Source organism: Helianthus annuus, chromosome 8 (assembly GCF_002127325.2).
Source record: "Helianthus annuus cultivar XRQ/B chromosome 8, HanXRQr2.0-SUNRISE, whole genome shotgun sequence".
Classification (NCBI taxonomy): domain Eukaryota; kingdom Viridiplantae; phylum Streptophyta; class Magnoliopsida; order Asterales; family Asteraceae; genus Helianthus; species Helianthus annuus.
In genome coordinates, this window is record NC_035440.2 from 13,685,731 (window position 1) to 13,704,686 (window position 18,956).

The 18,956-nt window shown below is 37.2% G+C and overlaps 2 protein-coding genes across 2 annotated transcripts; one reads left to right on the top strand and one right to left on the bottom strand.

The window, feature by feature from the left end:
* Positions 1-1,261: 1,261 nt before the first annotated feature.
* Positions 1,262-2,128, top strand: LOC110870847. The gene is made up of 2 exons (XM_022119954.2): positions 1,262-1,387; positions 1,518-2,128. Exons 1-2 carry the CDS (start codon positions 1,330-1,332, stop codon positions 1,853-1,855), a joined length of 396 nt encoding a protein of 131 aa, XP_021975646.1. The 5' UTR covers positions 1,262-1,329; the 3' UTR covers positions 1,856-2,128.
* A 434-nt stretch (positions 2,129-2,562) lies between these two features.
* On the bottom strand, positions 2,563-4,172 carry LOC110869587. Its single transcript, XM_022118830.2, has 2 exons — positions 3,406-4,172; positions 2,563-3,320 (listed from the first exon to the last, which is right to left on the bottom strand). Exons 1-2 carry the CDS (start codon positions 3,878-3,880, stop codon positions 2,563-2,565), a joined length of 1,233 nt encoding a protein of 410 aa, XP_021974522.1. The 5' UTR covers positions 3,881-4,172.
* Between the last annotated feature and the right edge of the window lie 14,784 nt (positions 4,173-18,956).

Below are 18,956 nucleotides of genomic sequence, written 5' to 3' on the forward strand. Positions count from 1 at the left end.
TATATATATATAAACTATGAAGTCTTCAATTAAAATTGTACGTATTTCATTAGAGACAATCAGACAAAACGTACCTAATACGTGTATGTAAGTAACTGTATTGCAAGTCAGTGTAGCCAAGAATAACTTATATGTATGCATATCAGCATAGGGGACCGTTAAAATGAAAACCATCTCTAGTTGTAAGAACCATGAGAACTACACCGTACGGGGCGAGTTGGACCAAAATTTTTTTTCATAAACGTAGATGCGTGTGTTATAAGCACATTTGTAAAAAAAAATTCAAAAAAAAATGTCGTGTGGTTTTGAGCACCACAAGTTTGTGTTTACGGGCACCGTAAATTTAAATTTTTTTAAAATTTACGGTGCCCGTAAACACAAACTTGTGGTGCTCAAAACTACACACACGACATTTTTTTTTATTACGGTGCCCGTAAACACAAACTTGTGGTGCTCAAAACCACACACACGACATTTTTTTTTTGAATTTTTTTAAAAATGTGTTTATAATACACGCATCTACGTTTATGAAAAAAATTTTGGTCCAACTCGCCCCGGATCAAAAAGTTCTCATAGTTCTTACAACTGGAGGTGGTTTTCATTTTAGCGGTCCCCTATCAGCATATGGCATCATATGCTCTACAGGAATAAATACACGACCCTCCAGGTACTTTTATATACGTCTAGGTTAGAGTTGATATATATTACATAAATAAAAATACGAGTTGTGTTTAGGTTCATTAGTTTCAACCATTGGCGCAGCATAGTGGGGGCGGGAAGGGGCGGCCGACCCCTCGAACTTTTCGCTCAGAAGTGGAGAGTATGCAGTTTTTGTATAGAAACTTTTTGGGTATATACGTTTTCGACCCCCCAGTTTTATAGAAACTTTTGGGTATATACATTTTCGATCCTCCGATCAGAAATCTCAAGTTTCGCCATTAGTTTCAATGCGAACTCACCAACACGGTTTTAAACGAGTCCAGGTTATTATACTTTTAAGGAAACTCATCGACTATTTAGGATCTAAAGGCTTAATTTTGTCACACATATCATCAATTACATGATTTGTAATATTAATTTATCGTTGTTCACTTTGAGAATTTAAATAACAAAATAGCATACTGAAAGTAGTTTTTTGTTGGCTTCTTCTTTAACTTGCGCCCTACTTGTTACGTCACGACTTGACTGACTACAAGTATTATGCAAAGACTCATAAATAAATTGAAAAAAAAAGAATAAAATCTGGTAGGGTATCATTTACTCGAAGAGGTTTCATAACTATATATATATTGCTAATCGAGTAATTTGAGGTGAAAGAAAGATCTCGACATGGGAAACAAGGTTGTTCTTATGTTGATTTTGTTCCTCTTAATCATCTCATTCTCAAGTAAGTACAAATATCCATAAATACATACATACATACATTCTCTTACTAGTCTTTATTTCATTCACGCATATATACATACATTATGTTACTAATCTTTATTTCATTCATGCATGTAAAATAATGGTCTTAGACAGCGATGCATCGCCATTTTTTCGAGGAGCATTTGGAACCCAATCGAAACTTCCACCGAAGAACACGGGTTCACACGCACCAGTAACACCTGACGGCCCGTCTACTGGAAAAACGTCTGCCACCAATAATACATGGTCTAAAAATTTTCAAGCAAAGATGAACAGGTTCCGAGAAAAAATGAAAAGGATGCGAGCAAATATGAGAGGGGTACCAGCTGAACAACCACCGCCATATCCAGCTCCTAGTACACCCGAAGATGAGAATGTACCAGACTACGAGACTGGCGGTTACGCAACTGAACAACCACCACCACCACCACCTGGGATATACCGTTAAGCGATAAGCATAGACCGTGTTTAATTACCTTTAAGTATAGGGACTGATATATCAGTCTCATATGTTTCTCAATTTATATTTTCACATGTATCTGTATCTATATGCAGACCAAATATGTTTCTCCATTTATATTTCCACATGTATCTGTATGTATATACAGACCAAATTAACATGTTTCTCAATCTAATATATAATTATGTCGCGTTAGATAATGCGACAAGATAAAATCATATCTATGTAGATTGTGACGTTTACAAGATTGATTGATTAAAATGGCTGATTTTTCCAGACAATTTTTAACATGAAATCTGATGCAAGGTGACGTCTTGGAGATGCTCTTGCTCCTCTGCTATAAGATCAGACTAGTGGGTATGGTTCGGCTCATCCCCACGGGGATGAGCCTCCACGTAGGCGCCACGTAGACGGCCCGTGGAGGATGAGCCAAATGAGGGATGGAGGGGGATGGAGGATGGGGCCCCACCTCATTATTTTATAATTTTCTATTGTTTAATTTAATTACCAAGATAATAAAAACTTTATAAAATTTAAAAAACACCACATCAAACAACATAAATAATTTCATTCCATAAAAAAAAAAATTACATTCCCTAAAAAAAAAGAAACCGAAAATAAAAAAAAAATTACATTTCCTAAAAAATAAAAAGAAACCGAAAATAAAAAATAAAAAAAATTACGTTTCCTAAAACCTACGACGTCCATTTTTTTTTCACCTCTTCCTTCATCCTCCGATAAACCTCACGTTCATCCTCCGGAACCGATTCGAGATCCAACCGCATAATCCTAAAATCTTCCGCTCGAGCATAGTCGGACGACACGGTTTTCTTGTGACTATACTTTTCGGTCGCGAACTCTTTGAACGAACGGAATTCGTTTATCAAGTCGTCCATTTTTGACGACGCCTTCTCGCCTCTACCTCCACTCGAGCCGCCACCTCCACTCGAGCCGGACACTTTACGCTTTCCGGCCGCTTCTTTTTTTGCTTTGTCCCTCCCGGTGGGACGTTCCGACTCGTGAATGGGCAACGCATCCTCGTCATCTTCCGGGTCGTCGTTTATGTCAATTTGACATCGAGCGGTGGAGCCTCCCGCACTATAGCTTCCGGACTCGGAAGTTTTAGTGCGTTTGGCCGTTGCGACCTCATTTGGAACCGGCTTCCATTTTTGTTCTTTCCTTACAACCCTCCATGCTCGGAAGTGCGGAAAAGGCGTTGGATTTTGGGAGTCCCACTTGGCGATAGCAAGGTTAAGAATATCTTCCTCGTTACTCCCGCTTGGAGGATTAAGGTAAATTTGGTTATAAATCGCGTTAAAGTTGTTGATGACCTTGCTCATTTTACGCCACTTGCCCGAGACGGATTCGACATCACGAGCCTCCCCATGCTCCATAATCGCGTTAAACCTATCCGTTGCCTTCTTCCAAAAACTACCACCCGTTTGGTTGTTTCCTAAAATTTTAAAAATAGTGCATTAGTAAAAAAAAATTAAATTTTATAAAAAAAATAGAAACCGAAAATAAAAAAAAAAATATACCGACTATCGGGCAATTAGAGGCCTTAGTATACGCCATAGCTAGCGCCTCCTCTTCTACTTTCGTCCATTGCCTCCCCTTTGCTCTCGGTTTTTGCGCGGTTTCGGGTTCAACCATCTTTCCCTTCCCTTTCTTTTTTTTGCGCGTGAGCTCTTGCGGTGGTGATTCGGGGACGACTTCTTCATCATCATCTTCAAGTTGAACCGGGGGTTGCGATTGGGATTGTAGTTGTTCAAACGTGTTGCGTTGCATGATTTGTTGGAGCGCTTGATATTGTTGAACTTGTTGTAGTTGAGACATTTGTGAGAAGGCGTTGGGTGTTTGTTGGAAACCCGAAAACGGAAATTGCGAAGCCCCCCACGAAGGATCCATAGTCGGAGTGTAAGCGGGACTAGAAAAAAAATTAGGTTGGTTCGGATTGGGATTATTCGGGTTGGGGTTGTTCGGGTTGGGGTTGTTTGGGTTGAATGGATTCATGTTTGGGAGAGAATGGTATAAAAAATATAGAGTTTTTTTATAAAAAAGGATGAGAAATGGAGAAGAATGGGAGTAGAATGAGAGAAATTGGTTTAAAAAAGGATTGGGATTGTGGTATTTATTTAAAAGGAAATTGATTTTTTTTTTTAATAAACTAGCCGTTTTTTAACGGTCGGATTTTTGAATGAGGCTCGGCCCACCCGGCTGTGGGTGGCCGATGTTGATGGAAGCCGGGCCAGGGGGCGGTGTGGGGGTCCGGCGCCGGGCCAAGCCGGGCCAAGCCGGCCCCCATACCCACTAGTCTAAGATCATATTGTAAATTGTTCTTTTCGAAAGGGTTTAAAAAAAGAATGAGTAAATCAATCATTGTGTCTTTAGAAAAGGTTTAAAAAAAGAATGGGTAATGGTGGTAACCCTTCATCTAAACCATTGTATCTTTATCCAAACCATTGTGTCCTAAGAAGTGTGTATATGTATTATTTAAGGGGTGTGTATATTGGGACATGTTGGTTTGGGAGGTATTATTTAAGGGGTGTGTATATTGAGACATGTTGGTTTGCGTTGGCACTTGGCATAACATGTGTTTAATATATGGTATGTGTTTATTAAGGCAATGGTATTATTTAAAGGTGTGATGTGAAGAGACACAACTATTGAGTTAGTCTAAGGTACCCTAAGTTACTTTTTGTAGGGTTATATAATATTTGCTCAGTGGTATCCTAATATTTGTTTAGTGGCTGTTTGGCGATATTTGAATCAATAAGTGTTGAATGAATAAGATGTCTGAATGGGTAAGAGGCTCTCAACCAGTAAGTGTTGAATCACTAAAGTGCTGTTTGGTTGCACCTATGAATGACCGTGTAAAATGACATTTTTACCCCTAATTACACACAACATAATCTGTACATCAAACTTTTACAACATCACAACATTATATCACTAAACAATTACAAACAAAAAATCTGCCACAAACCATATTTCTGATTATGCTCATTCCATTTGACTGCTAATCACAAATGGCTTGCAATTTCACAACAAGATACATAATGAACAATTGCAATAAAATCAACATACCAATATAACCAAACAATTTACAATCTGCTTGTAATCATATATATATATATATAGTGGAGGGTTCAAAGGAGAAGAAATTTTTTGTAAGAAGAAAAAAGAAAAAATTTCAACCAATAGAAATGCTTCATTAGACTTCATTTAATATTTGTACTTAATGTAACTATAAGGGTATATTAGTAAACTTACATACATCATTAATTGGTAGTTTCATCTTTAATAATTAACTATATTAAATTTGTAACTTATTTTTAAGATATATATTTTTCACAAAAAATAAAAATAAAATTTCATTTATAGTGTAGGATAAATACGAGGCGTGTAGGATAAATTACGAGTTGTGTATGATAAATTTCAATGTGTGTAGGATAAATTTCGAAATGTGTAAGATAACTTTTGATGTGTGTAGGCAAAAATATTTAGTGTGGAGGATTATAGTCTTAATGACTAATTAATTAGTCAAACATAATAATAAATGAGATGAGAAAAAAAACTATTTAATGTTTTACAATTATACCCTTTTATTCTTTTTCTTCTCAATAAAATTTTCTTCTCAAATGAACCTTCCCCTATATATATATATATATATATATATATATATATATATATATATATATATATATTTCATATTACCATATCACCAACTTGAAATTGAATAATTGCACATTATATGCGTCCATCTTTATCGTCCAGAATGGCAATTTCCTTTGCTTTGACTTCCAACAGATCATAACACCGCTCATTGTAGATCTCATAGTATGAAACTTCCACACTTTTCCCACCCATCTTCTCCCACATGGACAAAATCCTTGCTGTCGCCATTGGCATAACACCTGCCACCTCATCATTTCCCTACATCACCCATAGCTCTTCTTAAAAACAATTGATGACCAAGCTGATCATTTTATGATTTTATCTATTTGTTTTTTTACAACAACACCGGCTGCGGAGGAGAGACAACGAGAACGGCGACGGCTGTGGAGGAGACACGAGGTAGAACACGGTTGTGGAGGAGAGACAAGGCAGAACGGCGGCGCTTAGGAGGAAGGCCGATGGATGAAGGAGGCTGTGGAGATGGAGCTCAATGTTGAAGGTGATGGGAGCGCAAATTATCTTTTAGGGCAAAGGGTATGTGTGTCAATATTTCCATTCAGATGTCAAAAGTAGCTCAACCATTCAGATCTGAATGGTTTCATTAAGAGGTGGTGTTTTGATGAACCAAACGCCCATACTTCTGACCAATTCAGAGGCTTGACTCTTAATGGAGCCAATAAGAGGTAAACAAACAAACCATAAGAGTATCATTTACATAAAACGTTGAAAAAAAATTATTTTCCACTTCGCATACAAAGTTGAGGGATAGCCCGGGCACACTCTGGCTTGGGTATAAATCCACCCCTTCACTGAAGTTTGGTACCGTTGTTGATCTGGTTGCCGAAGGTATAAATCTGACTCGATTCTCCCTTTTCCACCATGAAACCACAGTCTACTGTCGCATAAACAGTTGGATCTGTGGGGTTTCCCCACTGGTTTTCTAAAAAACCCCTTGCAACAACCGTTTTTTATAGAATTTCAAGAGATTTTTTGGAGTGGATTTTTTTTTTCGTATTAATTTGTTACCCATACTGTATTGCTACTCCTTCCGATTTTACCTATTTGATACCCGTACTGTATATTGATTCCAGTACCGATTTTATTCTATATTGTACCCATTTCATAGCTCAAAAGTTGAAAAAAACAAAATCGTGCCAAAGTGGGTACCGTACCGAAATAGCGGTACTGATCCATATGGCACAACTATAATTGTTTAAAGTACAACATATAATTCATATGTTAAAACTTTGGGAAATATGTCCTTTTTACAATTTTCAAACTTTTGGGTTTATTTGCAAATAAGAGGAAAAGTACACCAAAAATATGTAAAAACAAGTTTTAATTTGAATCAAACACCAAAATACATGATTTTCATCCACTTTATGATGAAGATCATCAAGAACATGAAGAACATTCAAACTTTTTTTTGACTAATTTTTATTAAAAGAACCCGAAATTAATGGTTTTAGTGATATTTAAAAAGGTTTTAATCATATCTAACAACCCAAAAACATAAGAATGAACATTAGATCCGATAATTATATAAAAGTTCTATGAAAACCGAAAAGTTTATAGAAGTTCATAAAGATATTTTTTTAAGTGGTTTTTCATCAAAACTTTTTGTTTCTTAATAAAAACGAATTGATTAGTCAACATATGCGCTCTGATATCACATGTTGATCAATTCTTTAGATTAAATGTAATTTAAACAAAATTTTAGAACTTATATACCGAATTAGGCTAGTGAACCATATATATGAAGATTGGGATGTTTCTCCATAGATTGGGTTCCCCTTTTAGTGTATGATTATGATCGTGGTTAGTGATCTTGAAGATCATGATATTTAGAGAGAGAGGGAGGTGAATAATGGGGGTGTTGTAAAAGGTGGAGACTAACCTAAACCCTCTCTAATAAGCTCTATATATACACACAAGGGGAAATCCTATTCTCAAGTAAGGGTAGATACGTCCATAAATATTTACCATTTAATGAATAATTAAATTGGATCGTTGCAGAACTATCCTATCTGTTACTAAATCGATAGAAAACATTACAAAAAAAGAGTAAAAAAATACAGATGGGAGTGGCAGGTTGTATAGTTGGTATGTAGACGGGTTGTGTGTTTAGATTGTGAAATGTAGTATAAAGCAAACGTGATAACCACTACACCACAGCAGCCTTTTGTTGATCTATGACTTTTTAAATCTAGAGTTAAGCTCGCGTACAAATACATTTAATGTACAAAACGTACGGAAGGCATGAAAAAGTAAAAAAATGCGGTGACATTTTCTTAATTAATTTATTCGTAGGGTAATTATCAAAATTATTCTACAAGTGTATCAAAATTACTCTACAAATTTATCAAACAACATATACACAATTCAAAATTACCTTACAAGATCATTTGTAGAGTAATTATGATACTCTACAAAATTACCTACAAGATTATTTGTAGAGTAATTTTGATAATTACTCTACGAGTAAAATAATTACGAAAATGTCACCGCGTTTTTCAGGAAACCTTTGGTTCGAACGTTTTGTACGTGAAAGGTGTTTGTATTTGATCTTTTGTCTTTAAATCTAATGTCTTTATTTCATGTGTTATTTACTAAATAAACTCGTTTTATTTTATTTTATTTTTTGAACGATAATTTTTTTAATCTATGTCGTCTGTGAGACTTGAACCCAAGACCCCCCTCCTCCTAAACCCAGGTGTTTAACGTTTTGAATCACTTAAATCAGTTACAAAATGTCCAAAATTATTTTTAAAAACATTCTACAATCATTATTTGAGATCAAATACAACTAGATTGATTTCCTACTTCCCGCGTGAGTTTTGCCACTTTTTTTGCACAAAGGTAGAGGAAAATGTTACAAAGACACCTATAAAAAAAAGAAAAAAAATTTGTCGACCCGGTAGTTATACCTAATATAATTTTTTTTTCGGAACGATGACATCACCAATAAATTTTTTTTACATTGATGTAAATTTTATGCAACCTACATTTTTTTGTTGGAACAGGTGGTTTTTTTAAAGATCATTGAGAAATTTGTTTTTTGTAAGACCTAGTATTAAGCCCCTGCGTTGCAGCGGTTGTCATAAAACTGTGTTAAGTAGTAGCAATACTATACCATTATGATAGAAATTGCATACTTAATAGTATATTGTAATTGTGAATGGGGGGTTAGTGTAATTACTACTTCTATAAATAAGGCATTAGTCATTATAGAAAGAGAGGAGAGAATTTGGTTAGTTTGTTAGGCTCAAGCTTATGCATTGAGAAGGGCATAGCCCTGGGACCACTAGGTGGTTATTTTTCTTTTCTTGTAGATCCTTTTGGATCATCATCATCATTTCCACTATAATATTCAGATTTCCACCATTGTTATATGCTTTAAGCTTCGATTGGTATCATTTCCTATCATTGGTCCGACCTGCCTTCCTTCTGCTCTCCCTTCGTTTCAATTTCGTGATTTTCCGGTTCGATTCCGCCTTAGCATTCGATTAGATTTCAGGTCTGGACATAATTGTAATTTTCGTTTGACTCTCAGATTCAATTTCCAATTCTGTCATCTTCACTACGTCGCTGTTTTCAATTTCACTTTTCGGTTTCTGATCCAATTTCATTTGCGTTTCCTGCTTCCGTTTTCCGATTCAATTTCTGCTCTATTTTCTGATTCAACTGTCGCTTCAATTTTCGATTCAATTATGGTGAATCATAATGCTCGTCTGGATGCTCATGATCAACATATTCAGCAATTACAAGCCGACGTTACCGAAATTAAGGCCTCCTTGAAGGTTTTGGAAGAGGAACATTTGAAATCAACGGAATTCCATAAGGCTGTGCTCGGATGGATGAACCAACACCAGAAACAACCGGTGGACGAGTCTTCGGGTTCTGGTATGGCTACGAGCGGAGTGTTTACCTCTTTCGGTATCGGCTTGGGATCATCGGGGTCTTCCTCTGCTCTTCCGTGGGTTATGAAGAAGGTCATGCTGCCTGAATTCAGCGGTTTTGACCCGCACGGATGGATTCAAAAGGCCAATATCTATTTTAGCTTCACCAACACAGCCGAAGTGGATCGATTACGCTTGGCTCAGTTGAGCATGATTGGTGCTGCTCAACATTGGTTCACAATCATCACTCGGGTTCATCTGTCCTTGACTTGGCTACTATTAAGCAATCGGATTCCATCTTTGATTATATTAATGATTTCGAGTATGTGTTATCCTTGATCCCTCATTTACCGGAGTCTCAAACTCTTGGCTATTTCATTGCGGGTTTGAAAGAGGATGTCAAACAACAGGTCCGTTTACATCGCCCCACTACTTGTATGGATGCTATGTATTTAGCTAAAGATGTGGAGTTGATGCTTCGGCCATCGAAATCCAGTTCGTTGGTATCTCGTTTTCGTTATTTTTCACATACCGGTCTGCCTTCTATGGATTCTGGGATCGACCATCGTGTGTGGGGTACCACGGGCTCTAAAATTGTTGGCAATTATGGGGCGGCAAATGCGCAAGTGGGTATCCATGATCGAGGCATTCGTTCCTTATCTCGTGCTGAGTGGGAGGATCGGAAGAAGAAGGGATTGTGTTTTAAGTGTGGACAAGTTTACAGTCCTAGCCACAAGTGTCCGGCGGGTAGTCTTCATGTCTTATTACTTGGGGATGATGAATGGGATGAAAGGGACGAGCTGACTATACATTCGGATGAGGGTGTTCAAACAGTTGTGAGATCTATTCACAAGCCTTGAGGACAAGTCTTGACTTATGGAAGGAGTATTGATAGAAATTGCATACTTAATAGTATATTGTAATTGTGAAAGGGGGTTAGTGTAATTACTACTTCTATAAATAAGGCATTAGTCATTATAGAAAGAGAGGAGAGGATTTGGTTAGTTTGTTAGGCTCATGCTTATGCATTGAGAAGGGCATAGCCCTGGGACCACTAGGTGGTTATTTTTCTTTTCTTGTAGATCCTTAGGGATCATCATCATCATTTCCACTATAATATTCAGATTTCCACCATTGTTATATGTTTTAAGCTTCGATTAGTATCGTTTCCTATCACATTATCAGCGACCACCAACACCGGAAAAGCTCGTAAAAACAAAATAAATAAAAACGGGAAAAAATAACGTCGAGCGAAAAGCAGACGTAAAATCTTTGAATCACGCACGCTCGTTGCTGAGAAATTAAAACGAAACGTAAAACATAGAAAAAAATAACTAAGTCCATCCAAGACCCGCGTGTTGGACGAACTTGTCAAACACAGAAAAATAGATGTGATGCGACGGGCCAGTCAAACGGGAAAAAATATACGAAAAAATGTTGAACCCCACACGCACGTTGCGGTACGTTAACTCACAAAATTTAGAACGAAACGAAAAACTTGGGAAATATGAAAAGTATGGTGGACCAAAATTGAAAATAAAAAAAAAAGAGTTGGGATTAAATTGCAAAAAATAAAAACTTTGGGTTAAAAATAAAAAAACAAAGGGTCTAAATTATAAATTTGAAGTTACTTATTAATTTTAGATAAAGATAAGAATAAAAATAAGTGATATCTATATATTGGTTAGTAATTAATATTAATATTAAAAGAAATTTATTAAATAAATATAAATAAAATTTATGAGATTGAAGGAGAGAATGTCATGTGGCATTATTTGTAGTCTTTTATTATAAGTTAGATTCAAATTATCTGTGTCAGTTAAAGAGTACCGGGGTTTTCTTAAATTTGAATAGATTGTTAGCCTATGTTGTCGAGTCCTAGTCATGTGGTAATTTGTTACGCTATTTTTGTTTCGCTTTTTGAGTATTTATACCCCGGTCATTCACTTGGTTATGTACGCTTTTCTTTTCGGTTGGTTATTGAAAAGTTGATCCTTTCGTTCCTTTGAGCCTATCTTGATTACATCTTTTGATTGTTTGCATGCTCTTTTATCAACATAAATTAATTATTTGGGTGATGATATCTAGACATCACCAAAAATTTGTGTACATCCCTTAATATAAAGTGTATAGCTTAATACGCTTCTTATAGGGTTTAAACGCATTAAATGCGACTCCAATAGGAATCGTATAGGACAATATGTTTCCTATTGGTACGATGTATCTACTCACTGACATGCAGATAGCTCAGAACTGAAAATGTCTGAAAAGTGACCCCAATAGGAAGCGTATGAGGCAATATGATTCCCATAGGTCTGAGAGTCGTATAGGAAGCGTATATGGCAATACGGTTCCTATGGTCCCAAAATCTGTTACCGAACTTATCCCTATATACATATACACCTATCCACAAGGATACATAGACACAAATGTAAGAATATATACATCTGATGTGCACAAAGTGGTCTAATTAAACTAACTAATTTTAACGCTAAACTAAATACTCTAAGTTTTAAATTTATAACTAAGACTTTTATAAAACCTAGACCACACAACCGGCAAGTCTACTGATCAATATAGTACAGCCTAAAAAGTTCGAGTATCGAACCCGCGAGACTCCTAAGAAGCCTTTGGTACATCACCCGCTTTTAGAGGCTGAGGAGGTTTAGATGCCAGATAGCTGAGCAGGAAGGCGGACATGATGATGTTGAGGTTCCACCTCAGCATGAACAGGGGGATCATCAGCATCCACTAGGCGTGGCCCGTACTTTACAGAGGAGGAGCTCGCTGAGTCTGACGATGATTGATGACGATAGTGGTTTATGTTATTTTTATATGATGCAGTACTGTACGAACAATTGAATTTAATTTTCAGTTTTTGTAATATTTGTTTAATTTAGATATGTTTGTTTTGATAAGTTAGAAAGTATGGATATGTGTAGTTTGTTTGGATCGCTTAATTTCACTACGTCTTTTATAAAATCTATAACAAAAAAACCAACATCATTTTATAACATAAAAAACCAACTTAATTACTTAAAAAAAATAAAGTTAAAAAAGATACTAAGAACAATATGTTGCTCTTGAAAAAAAAAATTCTCCATGGGAACGTATGTCCCTTTATGATTCCCCTGGTCTCTTGAAAAAAATTCTCCAGGGAGCGTATGACCCTATATGATTCCTCTGATCCCCTAATCATTGGCTGACCACCGTGTGAAAAGTTTGTACTTATAGGAAGCGTATAGCTAAACACGCTTGGACCCAGAGGAACCATATTGCCCTATGCGATTCCTATAGGGTTCTAGGAATGTGCAAATAAAATGAGGGGATGTGTGAATAACCAAAGCCAATATAAAACTTGACCATCGAATGTCTTCTTCTTCGTAGCAAATTACTGTATTTTGTTTGGGTCAAACTATCTGCACACCTTGGTTGGCTATCTACACACTTAGGGTTTACCTACGCTACGTATATGTCTATACGTAACGTAGGTAAGGGGTAGGTACATGACCAGACAGTCAAAACTAGTACCATGTCAAATCAGTCTGACATACGTTGCGTATAGGTCTATACGTAGCGTATGTATATAAAGTAAGACGTTGCGTATAGACCTATACGCAACGTATGTCAGACTGATTTAACACTGATACGATGTTGTCTAGGCACGTGAATAAAGCTATACGCAGAGTATAGAGCTATACGAGGCGTATGATTGTAAGTTTGTTCAATTGTTATTGTTCTGTATATCTTCATTTCCTCTGTATCAAACACAATATTGTTAAAATGTCATCATTTTGGGACGAGAATTACTTCTGTAATCGCTATTCTAACGATGCATGGGGAGTAAATGATGCTAATAAGGAGGAGGAGGAGGTTGTGTCTGGAGTCCCTGTTGATCAAAAAACACAGTTGCCAGACTTGAACGAGACTCCGACTCCACCTGTTGATGAACCAAATTACCTGGCGCATCAAGTGTATCCGGATTACGGATACGGGTATGAATCTCCGTACGTGCAACAAAGTGGATACGGTGCTGAGAATGCACCTGTTGATGAACCATATTACCCGACGCAGCAATCGTATCCGGGTTACGGGTACGGGGGTGAAGGTGGATACGGAGGATACGGTGGATACGGGGGTGAAGGTGGATACGGTGGATACGGGGGTGAAGGTGGATACAGTGGATACGGGGAGAAGGTGGATACGGTGGATATGGAGGCTACGGTAGATACGGTTATGAGCCTCGTAACACACCACTGTATGATGATTATGAACCATCCACCCCGGGCAATCCGTTTCAAATACAGGAGGTATCACGTTAATATTTGTATTATTCTTATAATAATTATCATTATTGTTAAAATTATATTGTTATTGTTACTATTAATATTATTGTTAAAATTATATTTTTATGGTTGTTATTAATATTCGTATTTTTGTTATAATTCTTAATATTATAATAATTATTATTGTTGTTAAAATTATTATAATTATTATTATTGTTAAAATTATATAACTATTGTCAACATTATAATTATTATTATTGTTAAAATTATAATAATAATAATTATTATTATTATTGTTATTATTATTATTGTTGTTGTTGTTGTTATTGTTGTTATTATTATTATTAGTATTATTATTGTTATTATTATTATTATTATACTATTATTATTGTTACATATATTATAATTATTATTGTTAAAATTATTATAATTTTTATTATTATTATCATTATTGTTAAAATATTTATAATTATTATTATTGTTAAAATTATATAACTATTGTCAACATTATTATTATTAGTATTGTTATTATTGTTGTTATTATTATTATTATTATAATTGTTATTTTTATTGTTATTATTATTAACGTAACTTTTTTTAGCGTTTCATGTCTCTAATTGATTTGAAGAATTGGGTACAAGCAACGGGAAAGAAGAATGGTTACGTAATTGTTACCCGCCGATCGAAAAATATTGGTGGTACTACGGGGATGGTATGGCTTGTGTGCGACCGTAGGGGTGAGCACCGTAGTAAAGCAACAGTTAGGAAAACTGGTAGTAAAAAAATTGGTTGCCCATTTTCTTTACTTGCTATCCGGGACGTGACGAATGACACGTGGGAGTTAAAAGTGGACAACGCGAACCATAACCACGAACCTATGACGAGTCTGTTGGGCCATGCTTTTGTGCGAAGATTTACTGAAGCCGAATACAAGCTAGTGGAGCAGCTAACTGCTCAAAACATGGAGCCACGTAACATATTTCAAACCCTGAGAAAGTAGTTTCCCGACAGCCTGCATGTTCAGAAAGACGTGCAAAATGCGGTACAAAAAATTAGAGCTTCACTGATGGATGGAAAGACTCCTATGCAGGCACTGGAATGCGTGTTGCATGACAACCGATTCATTTACAACACCCGACAGGAACCCAAAACAGATGTCGTACAAAGCTTTTCTTTGTTTATCCTCTTTCAATCACTATGTGGCGTGCATTCCCGCACGTGATGTTGTTCGACGCGACCTACAAAACAAACATCTACAACATGCCAGTTTTCCAAGTTGTGGGTTTGACGTCGACCAACAAGTCTTTTTGTGTCGCACATGCCGTTATTTGCAAAGAACGAAGGGATAACTTCGTGTGGGTGCTTGAGCGGATCAAGTCAATGTTGCAAGAATGTATGATGTTGTGTATGATAGTCACAGATAGAGAGCTAGCCCTAATTAACGTGTGTGCTAAAGTATTCCCGAACACGTCTAGGTTTCTATGCCGGTTGCACATCAAACAAAATATATGCAAACATTGCAAGCAAGGGTTCAATAAATTAGATTGGGAGAAATTTAAGTCGTACTAGCGGAGAGTGTGCGAGTCTGCTTTAGAGCCCATGTACAAGTACAACTTGGAGAAACTGTATAACCGACTCATGGTTGCCAACCGAGAAAGTAAGTGTTCCTTCAACAAACGACTCACCCAATCTATTATATTTTACACACGCTTTTACATTTCATTATTTTATTTTTGCAGGGGTCTTTAATTATGTCTACAACTTTGGTCAGCACACCACCAACAGAGTTGAGAGCCAGCACGCAAATTTAAAATAATGTGTTACGCGCGGGAGTTCATTGGAGCGAATAGCAAGATGCGTCATTGATATCGTTGAAACTCAGTATGGGGAAATACAAAAAAGTTTCACCGACAGCATCGAAAAAACGATGAACCACCACAGAAACCCACTGTTGGACAATCTACGTGGAAAGGTTTCCCATACAGCACTTGATTTGCTGGAAGGAGAGCTAACGAGGAAGCTGGAGGTGTTGCGGAAACTTAACGCATCATGTGGTTGCCATATGTGGCTTAGTTGTGGGTTGTCGTGTGCTTGTAGGCTGGAAAACTACAAACGTACAGGTAAAAAATATTAAACCTACAAACCTTTTGTTATTTAATAGAATTTAGCTGTTTCTCACACCGTATTGACTTAACTGTGCAGAGCGTAAGATACAACTCGACGACGTAGATGTATTCTGGTGTAAGCTTGACTTACTACCGTGTAAACTGGTAGACGAGGAAGTCGATATTGTAGCAGAGCTCAGTAATGTGCGGCAACAATTAGAATCACACTCCCCTGATTAGAAAAAAAGTTTGCTTTCAAAGATAAAAGCGGTCTTAACCCCGAAATCGTCAACTAAGAAACCACCGATCGTGCAGCAAAATACTCGCGGTCGGCCTCAAAGAAAGTACAACAAAGGCTAGATGAAGCTGCGAGGTTAGACGAAGCTGCGAGAAACAGCTCCTATGGCGAGGACAGCAACGTATATACCGCTTCCCCAAAACATAGGTACGATTTACCCCGACACAGCTCATACGTACCGTCAGAGGGCTCTCGTGGAGCTGGTTCGGTTGTAAAGTATGAAAAACCTAAAATGCAACGAAACCGTTCAACAAGTTCTAAAAAGAAGGAGACGCGGGATGATCATGGTTTTCCATTAATGAATAATGAAGGGGGCGATGACTTGTTAACCATTATGAGGTTTAAGGATCAAATTCCATTAGAGTTTCACTGTTACATATCGCGTATACAAAAAAAATATAATTTAACGACGATCTTAGTTTCAACGCTCGTTAGGGCCGTACGCACCTTACGGATGACGTCGACTAAATTACAAAAAAAAATTAATTTAACGACGAACTTAGTTTCGACGCTCGTTAGGGACCTACGCGCCTTACGGTTCGACTTCGACTAAATAATAAAAAAATTATATTTTAACGATGATGTTAGTTTCGACGCTCGCTAGGCACCTACACGCCTCACGGATGATGTCGACTAAATAACAAAACTTATATATTTTAACGACAAACTTAGTCTCGACGCTCGTTAGGGACCTACGCGCCTTACGATTCGACTTCGACTAAATAATAAAAAAATATATTTTAACAACGTTCTTAGTTTCGACACTCTTTAGGGACGTACGCGCTCGAAATCCGTAACGAGTCAAAAATATATAATCTTTTTATTGTTTAGTCGACGTCGTCCGTTACGAGCGTAGGTATGTTACGCGCATCGAAATCCGTAACGAGTCAAAATAATATTGTATTTTTATTATTTAGTCGACGTCTTCCGTTACGAGCGTAGGTCCATTAGGCGTGTCGAATCGTAACGAGTCAGAAATATATTGTTTTTTATCCTCATTTAGTCGATGTCGTCTGATTATTATTTACTGACCGGTTTCCTTTTGTGCAGGTATTTTCACAAGATGGTGTCCACTTCCATCACCGCTCGAAACAAGAGCCGGGAGTGGTGTACCAGCGGTGACCTGTTTTTCTTGTATTGCCTCTTGTACAAGAGGCCGTGCGCTCTCGCCCATGGGTTGGCGCAGTACTTCGCATCCGCGTATCATCGACAGGAGCACGGAAAGTTATATGGCGGCGCCTACGTGACTAGGATAGCCTTTTCGTTGGACTATCACCCGGAGAACGACCACCCGAGTGTAGGCCCGGCGATACAACCGAAGCGGATGGGGATGAACACAATATCGAGAATGCACGTTACCAAAAAATTCCCATGCGGGAAGCGGTTTAAAAATGCGGACGGCGAGCCTTACGCGCTTACACAGCTACAGGCACAGTTATAATATTTTAAATTATTTAACGTTATAATATTTTAACGTTATATTCGAACAGTACCCGGGGATTTCAAATTATTTAACGCTATAATATTTTAACGTTATAGTATTCGAACCGCACACTTAAAAATAATTAACGGTATAATATTTAAATGTTTATAGTATTCGAACGACACCAGACTTGGTATAATAATTTATTTCAAAACCTCGATAACGATATTATATATTTGAACCGTATATATGCTTTTCAAAATTCTAACGTTATACGCTTTTCGACGACATCGACTAAATAATAAAAGACATTATATATTTTTAACTCGTTATATATTTTAAGCGAGTTAACGTGTAACCGGGTGAGAATTTATACCACAAATATGCCGAATGACCAAACAAAATTATGAAAGGTTATATACGCTGCGTATAGCTCTATACGCAGCGTATATAAACCTTGTGAAAAACTGATGTTTCAAACCCACCAAAATGACCCCAAAAGTTCAGATGGTTTATATACGCTGTGTATAGAGCTATACGCAGCGTATATAAACCCTTGTTTTCTGTGCAATGATTGCTGATCAGGCACTGAGATCCATGCTTTACCTACGCTGCGTATAGGTCTATACGCAGCGTATAGGTGTAACCCTATACGCTGCGTATAGACCTATACGTAGCGTAGGTAAACCCTGATTCAACTAGAGTTTGGTGTGCCAATATGCACATTGATGTGCCAATAGGTACACGCTTTTGTTTTTGTTACATCCATCCAAAGGCCTAGATTGGTCAAAGAGGACCCACCACTTTCAAACATTCCCCCATTCACGCCGTGACCCGCCCTCTTGTCCCTCTCCCGTGCCGTCAACCACGCCATTGTGTAGCGGTGTGCTAGGCGGTGTTCGTCTGACGTGGCCCGGAAGGACGCCCCAGCGCGTGATGACAACACATAGTCTAATAGGGCGTGGAATACGTTGAAAGGATGAGGCCGTTGGTGGTCATTGTGGAGGTTTGGTGGGGAGCACATATCAACGGTCTCACACAATTTAGTATTTTAAGAAAAATAAATTATTTTTTATGTATAAATAAATGATCACACAACACATATATGCACACAATACCATTTCCTACACATTACTTCCACCTCTCTCGTTATCCCTAAAATATTTTATACTACTTTAAACATGAATTTTGTTATTGAGTAATCTGATTCTGACCTCACGATAAAGTCATAACTACATCTATCTGGTTGAATCCACAACTTTTACGTCAACAAGCCGCAAGTTCACAACCGTGTATAAGAGAATAGACTTCTAAGGGACCGTGAAGGTTCTCATAATCGTTTGGTAAACGATTATTTTTCGGAGAATCATGTATGTCCTCCTATGTATTTCGGAGTCATT

What these genes read in the sequence shown, in the direction of transcription:
- LOC110870847 (XM_022119954.2), top strand. Translation starts at nt 1,330, where the DNA reads ATGGGAAACAAGGTTGTTCTTATGTTGATTTTGTTCCTCTTAATCATC. An exon ending in CTTAATCATCTCATTCTCAA is followed by an intron (nt 1,388 to 1,517) that starts GTAAGTACAAAT and finishes TAATGGTCTTAG; the next exon opens with ACAGCGATGCATCGCCATTT.
- LOC110869587 (XM_022118830.2), bottom strand. Translation starts at nt 3,880, where the DNA reads ATGAATCCATTCAACCCAAACAACCCCAACCCGAACAACCCCAACCCG. An exon ending in CTCTAATTGCCCGATAGTCG is followed by an intron (nt 3,321 to 3,405) that starts GTATATTTTTTT and finishes TTAAAATTTTAG; the next exon opens with GAAACAACCAAACGGGTGGT.